The sequence below is a fragment of the Vigna unguiculata genome, chromosome 10, assembly GCF_037176805.1.
Source record: "Vigna unguiculata cultivar grain cowpea cultivar isolate G323 ecotype 2 chromosome 10, ASM3717680v1, whole genome shotgun sequence".
Classification (NCBI taxonomy): Eukaryota; Viridiplantae; Streptophyta; class Magnoliopsida; order Fabales; family Fabaceae; genus Vigna; species Vigna unguiculata.
In genome coordinates, this window is record NC_140801.1 from 50642332 (window position 1) to 50654070 (window position 11739).

General features: G+C 32.5%; 2 protein-coding genes across 6 annotated transcripts; both read right to left on the minus strand.

Moving 5' to 3' along the window:
- Window positions 1–108: 108 nt before the first annotated feature.
- Window positions 109–3146, minus strand: LOC114165993 (DNA binding / DNA-directed RNA polymerase). 3 transcript variants are annotated; one of them, XM_028050643.2, is made up of 3 exons: window positions 2986–3146; window positions 1117–1185; window positions 109–1000 (listed from the first exon to the last, which is right to left on the minus strand). In XM_028050643.2, the coding sequence occupies exon 3, from the start codon at window positions 964–966 to the stop codon at window positions 256–258; it is 711 nt and encodes a 236-aa protein (XP_027906444.1). In that variant the 5' UTR covers window positions 967–1000; window positions 1117–1185; window positions 2986–3146; the 3' UTR covers window positions 109–255. The 3 variants fall into 3 exon arrangements, with proteins under 3 accessions (XP_027906444.1, XP_085524051.1, XP_085524050.1); XM_085667925.1 differs by lacking the exon at window positions 2986–3146 and adding an exon at window positions 2886–2933; XM_085667924.1 differs by lacking the exon at window positions 2986–3146 and having other exon boundaries at window positions 1117–2339.
- Window positions 3147–4676: 1530 nt separating this feature from the next.
- On the minus strand, window positions 4677–10331 carry LOC114167004 (oligouridylate-binding protein 1C-like). 3 transcript variants are annotated; one of them, XM_085668156.1, is made up of 13 exons: window positions 10075–10331; window positions 8583–8644; window positions 8177–8279; window positions 8014–8090; window positions 7882–7943; window positions 7691–7778; window positions 7406–7481; window positions 7284–7314; window positions 6841–6960; window positions 6161–6246; window positions 5656–5832; window positions 5058–5344; window positions 4677–5011 (listed from the first exon to the last, which is right to left on the minus strand). In XM_085668156.1, the coding sequence occupies exons 1-12, from the start codon at window positions 10180–10182 to the stop codon at window positions 5072–5074; spliced, it is 1263 nt and encodes a 420-aa protein (XP_085524282.1). In that variant the 5' UTR covers window positions 10183–10331; the 3' UTR covers window positions 4677–5011; window positions 5058–5071. The 3 variants fall into 3 exon arrangements, with proteins under 3 accessions (XP_085524282.1, XP_027907695.2, XP_027907694.2); XM_028051894.2 differs by having other exon boundaries at window positions 4677–5344; window positions 6161–6243; XM_028051893.2 differs by having other exon boundaries at window positions 4677–5344.
- Window positions 10332–11739: the final 1408 nt, after the last annotated feature.

An 11739-nucleotide genomic window follows, 5' to 3' on the forward strand; every position in this document is an offset into this window, starting at 1 on the left:
TACAATAAATCAAGAGACCAATGCGAGAACAGTTAATATGCAGTAAAATTCTTCCAAGACAATTAAGCATACATCTTCAATCTATTGAACAAAACACAACAAAAGACCTTCACTTTAATGCAGAGCATAATCAATTACTTTTGAAGCATCACATTGAGCAAAAAAAATAAAAAAGATTGATTATACAGTAGACGAAACCCAAAAGTCAAAAACTACAAAACCAAAAACTAAGAAAGAACTAGGGATAACACACGATTAAAAGTCCAACCATTTCTGATAATATTGACAAGTTGTTGGGGATATAATACCATTGGGTGTACAAAATGTAATCCTAGGACAAACCCCACAAGGAATAGAAGCCATGGCACCAACTTTAACATTGGTGCCTACCTTTTTCGCCAACCTAAAACAAACTTCACCAGCAGGCACGGACGAAAAATCCCCAAAGCCAGTGCTGTTCACCTCTTGTATCTTATTTTCCATAACCAAAACTTTCAAAATTTGTTCCACCTGTCCTGAACTGACTCCACCAGGAAAAACCTCACTTCCTAAGGTTCTAGTCCACTCAAGGATTGCATCGCGAGTAGCGACCTTTTTCCGGGTAATAAGCTTCAGGCAGACATCAGACAGAGCATCAATGAGCCCTGTGTCAAGCCTGCCTTCGGTATACCACTCTCCACCAGTGATCTCCTTAGAAGGCTCGAACTCCATGGCCATCAACACCTTCTTGGACTTGTTTTGGATGTTCACAACTTCCTTGATAAGAGTCTTGGAGATTAGCAACTTGATGGACTTCTTCAACATGCTGTCAGGGATGTTGGTTTCTCTTTTGATGTCCCCTTGCCAAATCCCCATCTCCTTCTTCCCGCGAATGATATTGTAAATCACCCGCTCCTCGTTGGTCATCGAGGCAGAGAGTGCAGAAGCCAAGTCTTGGCGCTTCCGTTTCCCTTGCAAAATGCTCATCGTTCTTGGTTCTTGATGACGCTAAGTCTGAAAACTGTGTATACAAAACATTCATACGCAAATATATGATTGGAACTATGGAATGATTGGGTTTTGAGTAAAAAATCTCAGATCAAGGGAATATGACCTAAACATGATAGCACAACATACCTCGTAATGGTTATCACAATGCCCGACCCTGACACCGCGTAATCTGAAACTCCCTTTGTTTTCTCGTCACTGCACGGTTACGCTAATTGAGTTTAGGTCAGGAATATGAGATGTAGTGGCCATAATGGGGCTTAGGCGAATATGGGTTTTGTTCTTTAATTTTTTTTTCTATACGAGTTTAGTTTTTTATTTACATATCTTTCCCTTTAATTAAAAAAATTATTTCTTAGCCGTTCCTTGTGTGAATTTAAATTTGGAATTTAAATGAATCAAAATAAAATATTAACAGATGGAACAGATATCATAGATTTTTTAAAATATAAAAGTAAAGATTACTAAAAAAGCATAAGAAACTAAATTTCCGGAACTTGTTTCATCTACAATAATTCAACATATGTCACTCAGTTTAAACTAGACCTTGATACTAAATTTACATATTAGAAATAAAGAAGACACAAATTATAATTTAGCCAATAAATTAACATAAGAAATTAACATATTATTTTTAAATTAAGTAAATTAACATAATGGGTTAGCTCATAGTGGATAAACACTCTATTCCCATGTTGTTTAAACTGTAAGTAAAAATCACAAAAGAAATATATATTTTCTATATATCATTCTATTTATAGAAATAGAGAATAGAAATATAGATATAATACAACATCGATCTACAAAAATGAGTTGCCCGGGACTTGAACCCGGAACTAGTCGGATGAAGTAGATAATTTATTCATGAATAAAATTCAACAATAGAATAAAACAAGAAAAAATCCCTCCCCAAGCCGTGTTTGCAGTTTTCATTGCACACGGCTTTCCAAAGATGTAACAATTTCCATTGTTTACATTGATTTTTCAACCGAAATTACTAGTCAAACTAAAGTTACCATGCCAGACAATTGCAACATAAGACAGGGTTATACATCCTTAAAAGAATGGAACAATCTACCAATCCACTGAGCCAACTAAATTCAGAAAATTCAAATTTCACGTATTATTAGCCTAGCTCCCTTAGATTTCTAAAGATGGAAGATCAGAAGAACACGTATCCGTTTTATTTTATTTTATCTTTTTATCTGTGAATGTTAGTGGGTAGCATTTTGTTAGTAGAGGAGTTAAACACATACCCTCTCTCTCATCTATATTTCCAAACCCTTCAAACCAATCTCATATTCATATCTCCCAAATGTTAGTGGGGAAGTTGAAGCCCCAACCTTTCCCACCCTCCCTCTAGTTTTATGGTTGTGCTCTCCCACCCTCCCTTTAGTTTTATGGTTGTGCGGCATTAACCAATTCAACCTATTGATGCAACTTATTTACTTTTCTACATTGTAACCGAATAGTGGCGATAAAACAAAAGACTTAAGTTTTGTTAGTAGACAATGATTTTCACATCTAACCTCCACCCCATACATTCCTTAGCGCAACTGCATCTTCATTACTTTCGTGTGTAATAATCTCAATGAAACAAAAAATAACACTGGATGAAACTTCAATCAGCTTTGATAAGAAATAAATAAATGCTGCTTTTCTGTTTTCTTCCATAGGTATCATACGGCCCAAATTTGTCTCAACTCTTGGTTCGAAACAAAAAAAAAATCAGTTGAGTTAGGCACATTTAATGTAGTTGGACACCCATCACAGAAAGGGTTTAAGAAAAACACGTAGAACAGCAAAATCAAGCACAAAGTTGTGAATCAATTAAGAGACCCCGAACTCAATTTGCGATTGTTTGTAGGAATATTGAATCGAAACATTGGCGACCTTATCTGAGACTTGGAATTGTCAGATGCGCCTTCGTCCAATTGGGGAATCGAAATAAATAAGAAAACATAAATTAACAAACTGAAGAAAAAAAAAAAAAAAAACCTGGATCAAGATGAATCCTTTGGCGAGAGATAGCGTTCTCAGATAGAGAGAGAGTGAACAGAAGGAAAGAATGAATGCTGAGAGAGATTGCTCCGAGTGAGGGTGGTTAGATTGCGAGCGGGAGCTATAGTGAACGGAGAGCATAGTTTTAGTTTCCTTCTTTCTTACTGAATTCCCAAATACCTCTAAAATATTTAAAGTTTATAATTTGATATTATTTATTTTAATTGATGTTGGTATATATACGGTTATTTAATACTTTTCTTAAAAAATTCATATTCCAGATTGATCATAATTAAGTTCCGATAATTTAGACAGAAATAATGTATTAATAATTTTGAATAGAAAAAATAAGACAAAATTAGTTTATAAAAAGGATAAAATTTCATATTATCTAAGCATGAATAATTTTTAAAACTTAATTAAACAAATTTTGTAATTTGTCCGAAGGAAAAACGAACATCTTAAAAATTAATTAAGAAAAATTATAATTAATGATTGAGAAGTAACGGCTAAAACCAAAACAACAATTGAACTAACTGTTAAAACCAAAAGGAGACTTATTTTTCTTTGGTTTTGTTATTCAAAATTTGAAAAACACATTATAAATATTTTTTATGATCAAATCATTTTACCAAGATTTCTAATATAATTTTTTGTCTTGAAAGAGTTCATTTAATTTGTTATAGCAGAATACAAATTTATTAACAATTTTATAAAAAGTGTGCCATTAAATTTTAGAGAACTCTTATAACTAAGATAAGTTACGTATTTCAAAAAATTTTTTTATAACAGAGTACAAATTTATTAACAATTTTATAAAAAGTGTACCAATAAATTTTAGAGAACTCTAATAACTAATATAAGTTATGTTATTTAAAACTTTCCTAAATTTTATTTAATTTTACTTTATTATACTATTTTTGAATAAGTTATTTAATTTATAATGTTTTTTAAACATAAAATTAATTATAAAAATTAAGATTTTCTTCTAACTCTTATATTTAAAATGAAAAAATTAAATAAATAACGTAATTATTTAAAATCAAGATATCGCATTAAAATCCTCGGAGAAAAAAAAAACAGGAAACAAGAGATATGTAAAGAAAAATCTATTTCTCTGACATAAATATAATTTAGTAAAGACTATAAAGAAAGTAAAAGATGTGAAAAAAAGGGAAGATTACTAATATCTTTGAATATCTGATTTATTGTTGTCACTAGTTTGCAAGAGTGAGTACTTCATGAGATTTTCTTTCTTTTTTTCTGAATTCAATGAAGAATTACAATGGGTAAATGAGCAATTAATTCAAGGAAGGAAGCAGGGGGGCATAATTTCTAAGTTCATAAATGAAAAAATATTTTCATGTAGTCAACAACTGAACAGAACATCCATTCAATTTAAGATTAAAATACTCAGATATATCCTGAGATAAATATAATTTCCTTAAACTTCTTAAATATAATTTGCCTGGTTGAGAAGAAAAAAAAAAAGTCCAAACAGAACAATCTGAGTACAAAGATCAATTAATGTTGGTGATACATTACCACCATAATTTTCATCAAAAAGCTTCTTCACTGATTCATAAACCGTTCCATTAGAACAGCTATAAATTCTTCATTTTTTTCCAGGTAAATCCATCAGGGGTCTGGGTTTGGTTATTACAAGTGGTAGAATCAAGAAGCCTATATAATAGAAACATATCACCCACACCCACCTTACTACTAGCATATTGATTGTGCATTGAAATATTTAATAAATACATAACAGCCTCTATAGACAGGATGATGATATTGATGACAACCATCGCATAGTAACACCCAAATGGGTGTGAGAAGAAAAATGTCAGGGCAGACGATCCCTATTAAAATCACAAACACTCATCACTACTAAGTAGAAAACCGCATACATGATACAAACCCATACAAATGTTTGCTCATAATTATCTAACATGGCAGGTGTAAGTACCAAACCACCGTGAAGTGAAAAAAGTAAAAAGCTCCCTAGAGTTTAACACGAATCAATGTGCAGCAGGCAGGATATATAGATAGTTGCCTTAAACCTCATCAAGAGAAGCGAGAAGTGTTACTGGTAGTACATCATTTGCTGTGCAGCTGCAACATTCTGGAACCCACCATCATATATTGCTTGGCTTGCTCCAATGGCTGCTGCTTGTTTAAGAGGATGTTGGCCTTGGGGATGCATCAAAGTGTGCACGCTCCCCATCTTACTCATTGCTAGCTGTCGCTCGTATGCCAAAAGATCGTTTGCAGATAGCCCAGGAAGAGATGCAGCAGCAGGTGGGGGAAGGGGATTTGAAGCAGTTCCAGGTGGAGTGGGCTTGCTCCCCCAAGAGCACTATATTTTTAACAAAATAACAATAGTCAGAATCGCAATGGAAGGAAAAGAATTAATACAACTTACAACTTAATATACAGGAGTGATAAGGTGACCTAGTGATCAGATAGAAGGGAAAGAAGAGAAAGATCGTGGGTTCAATCCCATAAGGTGGGTTTGGTGGGTTTAGAAGAGAGAGTGAGAGAAGTTGTAAGTTCAACTCTTCCACTAACAAAAACTAATGCCAACCATAAGATCCAGGACTCACGACAAGGTACAGAAAAATTACACAGCAAGTACCAACAGCTTCAAAAGTTCAATGAGATGCACACCTTAATTTGTTTTCCAAGAAGAAGAGATTGGGCATTCCCCATCTGAATAGCCAGAGCTGCTTCAGCATGAGTACTGTACCTCACAAAACCAAACCCTTTATCACGCTGGACACGAACCTCCTCTATCACACCAGCCCCAAGAGAATGGAAGTGACGATGGAGATCAAGTTGAGTTACCTATGGATCACCAGAGGTCATAATGAATAATAGCACCAGATATTGCTAAGAAGTCAAACATAACAGCACACAAGTAGACGTGAAAGTTTTGTTATGGAAAGTATTTGGAAGCTAATATATTCTTACATTTATAACCTAATAGTCAAAAGAGAAAAAGAAAGCTAATGGAGGTAACAAGTGAAGTTTGGGCAGTGCAAATATAGGCAGTGCCGTTTAAAAGTATTGCTTTTGTTGCATAAATCATAATAAGCTCACAAACTTTTCAAACAAATGGTGTTTAACGAATTTGTACTGTTCTAAATAAAAAAGGACAGATGATGTTTCTTACCTCTGAAGCAAGGTTACCCACATAAACCGTAGTATACTGAGCATTGTTCTCAGGAGCATCACTATTAGACACCTCTTTACCATCTTCTGGACAAATAGGATAAAACATGTTGGTTAATTCATGGCTATATATCATCAGTTTACTGGGAAACAGAGAAAAATTCTACAAGCTCAATCATTTATAAAACCATTCTGAGGCATGATAGTTGAATCAGGATACAAATTGTGAATAGGAAGACCTATTTTTTGAATCGAATTGTATTATGAATTGATTCATATCACTAATAAAAGATAATATTTATATGCATAAAAGACATAAAAACACAAATTCATGTTCAATGACTAAGCATTCTGATTTTAGTTTCTAAAACATCTTATTTGAAAAAATATATTTAAATTTAATTTAATTATGATATGAAACTTGATAGTGCATCTAAATTTGTTTTTGATTTTCTTTTGCAAGTGTTGATTAAAAGAGATAAGAAAGGATTATACTAATAAGGGTCCAGTAATTAAAATTAATACTTGAAAAAAAATGTTAAAACTGACATGTAAAAAGGTTGCAACAGAATGCTAGAAATCACCCAGATCCACCCTCTAATCAAGAATTAAAAAAGCTAAAAATAAAATATTTAAATTCAACGATCTCTATCGTTGTTTCCCAAACTACGTTATACTGACCAGATGAGCCATTTGTTAGTTCCACCACACTTTTTGCATCTGAGTTTTGCTTCTCTTCTATACCACCAGCACCTTTAGTTGCCCAGTTACAGCGTATTTGTCTACTTCCAAGCCATTTACCTGAAAGACATCGTAAATTGCTTTCGGATCAAAACAATAAATACATGTGCATAAGCCTGTGACTCGTGCAATTACAAAATGCATATACTCGTAAGAGGTAGTTCTAAAAATTCTACAAGACAATTTTCCATCTAGAATGTAAAATACAAAAAGAACACTAGAAGTCAAGACATCAATTCCTATAGAAGAAACTCAATGCACAATTCCTTGCTGTAACATCAATTTTGCATCAAGCGGTTTTGTATATGAAAAATCATTGGAGATTAATCAGAATTTAAAGTCGTTCAAATCTAAGATTGTGAAGTCAATAACACTTTTCTTACCAGTCAAATCATTTATAGCGTTTTGTGCATCCTGCAAAAATTTAAGAAAAGTACCAAGTTACAATCATCACAAGGAGCTTTGTTCAGCAAAAAATTCAAGAATTTTAGAACCAAAATTGGACCTGTTGACTGCGGAAAGAAACAAATCCAAATCCTCTTGAACGCCCAGTCTTCTGATCCCACATAACCCTTGCATCTCTGGAGCCACCGAAAAGAAATAATTAATGAGCCAAGCTCCGTTACAGTCACACTTGTAAAAATATCATGAGAGAAGTATAATTTTTCTCTATTTTGGATTGATATAGATTGGTTCAAATCGAAATACATTTGGATTGATATAGATTGGTTCAAATCGAAATACACACAAAGGATGACTGTTTTACAAAGAAATCATGAGTGAAACTTACGAACAACTAGTGTAGACAGAAAAGCATGCAAACAGTGTAGCATCAGTGACCTCAGGACTCAGATCACCAACAAAAATGTTGTAATGACCTGCAAATAGAAGAGCACGGTATATAAGAGTCAAAAGATCCCAAGGGATAGGACTTAATTTAAACATTAATATCAATTTATTTAATTTAAAATCTGAACCAACCTGATGTGTCCTCTCGCTGACCACTGGCATATGCCCAATTAACTTTAATAGGCTGGCCAAATCTGCAAAAACATTGAATTAAATTTTGAATGGAAATTGAAATTGGTTTAACATGTAAAGAAAAACACTTACAGATGCCTTCCGTTAAGAGATAATATGGCAAGAGCAGCAGATCTGCGATCAAAGTAGTGAATAAATCCATAGGATGACTGCAACAAAGGCACCAGATGTTAGATATAAAGCTCCATTATCAGCTAGTATTAAAATTCAAAATAACTAAGCTAAAAAGATATACCTTCTCCTTTCTGATAAGTTTACAACCTTCAACTGGGCCGGTACCAGCAAAAACTTCTTGCAAAAGAGGTTCAGTTACCTGTGTATGGATGTTCCCCACATACCTGCATTTTCTCAAAGATAAGGAAACTATAAATTTAAAAAACAAAGACAAGAAAAATTTACGGAACAAGAAATTAATTTTAGTCATAGAATAATAAAAAAATAACATATAGGTAGTTTTGGCACACTAGAATTGCTTTTAAGCATTGTCAAATGCATTTAACACCAATTGTTATTTGGAAAGGAGTAAATAGAAAATCAAAGTAGTCTAAGATTGTTTGAATCACAATAATGAAACAAACAAAAATGGGATATAAAATAAAAGAATAAAAGGAGAAAAAAAAATTGTCTAGACAAACACTCACACACTGCGGCAAGTACTTGGATCAAAACCAGGAGGCAGATTTCCACTTGGGATTGGTTCAATCTGCAAAATGAAGAAGTGAAAAAGGAAAGAAAGGAAAAGGTGGGCAAATCAAGAGAGAAAATTTGTATTGCATCTACCAATACAAGTATGACAAAACATTTACTGGGGTGGATGGGAATGAAGAAAGCATGTAGCCCAGCTAGTACCAAAAAATTTCATACATGACTAAATTACTAAGCCTGACAAAACTTAATGAGAATGTGTCCATAGCTACCCAAACCACTCAGTACATTACAAAATACAAATTAATACCAAAGCATTAAGGGAAAAAATCCACAATAAAACAATATTAAATCTACTTTTATATTTTAGAAACATCTAAATGAAATCAGAGAGTAATCTCCCATCACCAGACCATTCAGATTCATTTCCCAAATTAACTTTCAATAGAAACATACTTTCTCTATATAAGAAACATATAGATGCACTTTTTTGCCCAATATATGGGAAGCACAGACCCATAATCAAATGTATCGATTGTTAATTTTATTTTATACACTTGATTTATTGTAAAAATTAAAATTGTGAATTAATAAACTTGACTATATTGATCAGTTTAATAAATGAATGATTTGTTTCTTACATGTAAAACTGTAGGTAGTACTGTTTATAACATGGCAAGCTAGCAGACCTCAACTCTCTTACACACCCCCATGAGTATGTTTGGTTTGTCACTTCCCAACTTCCCAAAATACTAAAATTGGTTCAAGGACACAAAAAATTGAGAAGTTGCAGTATTTATAGATTGAAATAAATTGTTGGTTACATCTTGATGTTATTTCAAACACAACCTAAGACCACATAGAAAACAACCACCAACAGGCAAGGAAGAAAAGAAGGAGAGTTCAAATTATTCTTGACTTGAAATTCCTCCATGACATGACACATGGTTCATTACTCATTACTCATTACTCCAAGACTTGATTCTCAGTTACTAAAAAAATCTTCAGAAACAAAGACTTCAACATGAGTTTATAGACATTGACCACCCCGAGAGAAAAAACACACCATTATTTTATACTTCAGACTAACATTACTCAACTAAAAGCCTTTTAAAGAGAATTGCAACTCAAAATTCCATTTTCCACCACACATGTTTCTGATGAGTTGGACCGACTAATGCAAAACCCTCCCCACAGCAGGCAAACCAACTAGCTCCACAATTCGGTTTATCCACAGGACCTAACACATCACTGCTAGACATCAAGTAAAAATAATCGAGAAAACTAAAAAAGAACGAAAAACCAGCTTCTTATATGATAAGAGAAGTTACTGTCTGCAACAAAACCCTAAGCATTGCAATCAATCCCATAAAGATAAAATGCAAGACTCGAAGATCAAGACAAACATAATATGATCGAAACAATGATCGGAAATAGAGAGATGGAAGGAGAAACAGAGAGAGAGAGAGAGAGAGAGTGGAGTCCAACCTGAGGAGGAGCAAGGAGGCCAGGGTGGTAGAGAGACTGTTGTTGGAGAAGAGCTTGTTGCATCAGAGCCTGTTGTTGTTGCTGCTGCTTCAGCCTATGATTCTGCATTTTCCTCTTCTCTTGTTCTTGTCCGGTAAATTTTCCCAGAAAATGGGTTTCGGTGGAGATTAGGGTTCAAAGGGTCCCGAGCTATGGCCCTCACAGAGCACTGGCCTCAGAAAAAACCAGAGGACTCCACTCGATTCCCATCCACCACTATTTATATACCGCAGTTTTTATTTTTTTTTTTCATTATATATATATATATATATATATATATATATATATTATATATATATATGTAAAATATTAAAATATATAATAATACTATAAGAAAAAATAAAGTGTTTACAGTCCCTTATTTATAGGACACAGTCACTAAAGTTTGTACACTTTTATTTTTATAAATTTGATCATTAAAATTGAAATATTAAAAATTTAAATTTTTAATGTAATAAAATTTCAAATTGAAGGAAAGTAATAATTTTTTCCCTCTAATTTTTAGCACAGCGCTATAACACGATCAAATTCAACATGATTTTTTAATTAACCAGATCCTATGTTCTTCTAATCAAATCATTATATTTAAGTTTGAAAAATAAAATTATTGTTCAACAAAAGAATAGAAATACAAACATATTAAAAAAATGTACTATGATGGTTTTAAAATGTGTAAATAGGCAATAATGTAGTCTTTAAAATAATAAAAGTTTGAATTGTGACATTTATTTTAGTTATGTTTATTTAATTTTGTATTTTTAGTTATATTTTTAATTTTAATAATTAATGATTTTTCTCTATCTAGCCACTACTTTTACCAGTCAATTATGGAAAGCCCAAATGAAGCTAAGTATGGACTTAAAGATGTCAGGTAATCCATGAAGCATCTCTTGTCCTCTTTTCTTAGTCTTCTTTCTTAATTCTGTATCTCAAATTAGTGGGAATACATTTGTGAAAATGTTCATGTATCTCTGCATTTAGTGCAGTGCAATCACATAATAATTTTAAAAGACTATATATTTTTTATTATAGATGGGTGTGTTTATTTAAGAGCATTGTTTGAGTCTAGATTTTCTGTTAGTTATTTTAGTATTATTTTTTATTGAGCGTTAAAAATATAGTGTTGGCACTTTAAAGATTTTTTTAATATATTTTAAAATGTCAAAAGATATAATAATCAGTGTGTGTTATAAAGATACAATAGAAAAATAGTAAAATAAAATTTAACAAAAAATTTAAATTCATTGTTTTATAACAATCTTTTCGTGAGTCATAAATTGGTAAACATACTTTTGCTTTTTCAACATGCATATCGAATGTGGGTGGGAGAATGTCAAAATGTCACAGTTACCATTTGCAGTTTTCATTAAATTAGCATCAAAGTTTAAAGGTTTTTAGAGCACACTAATAGGAAGTAGAATTCCAAAGAAGTTTAAAACAGTCGAAGGTGCAACACAGATAAGAAACCTCAAGTTCACTTCATCTTCATGTATCTTAATTCAAATAAATAAGTTCAAAGAAAGTAGAGAAGATGATGAACTTAAATGCAGAATCTAATGCTTTATTTATTTCATTTAATATGATATACAATCTTTCTGAAATGAAAGAAAGAATAAGAAAACCTAA

Bases quoted from the DNA above. Each gene is read 5' to 3' on its own strand.
- LOC114165993 (XM_028050643.2), bottom strand. From the start codon at position 966: ATGAGCATTTTGCAAGGGAAACGGAAGCGCCAAGACTTGGCTTCTGCA.
- LOC114167004 (XM_085668156.1), bottom strand. From the start codon at position 10,182: ATGCAGAATCATAGGCTGAAGCAGCAGCAACAACAACAGGCTCTGATG. The intron at 6,247-6,840 runs GTCAGTATAACG...CTATTTGTCCAG, and splicing joins ACTAACAAATGGCTCATCTG to AAGATGGTAAAGAGGTGTCT. The intron at 5,345-5,655 runs GTGTGCATCTCA...TTAAAAATATAG, and splicing joins TTCTTGGAAAACAAATTAAG to TGCTCTTGGGGGAGCAAGCC.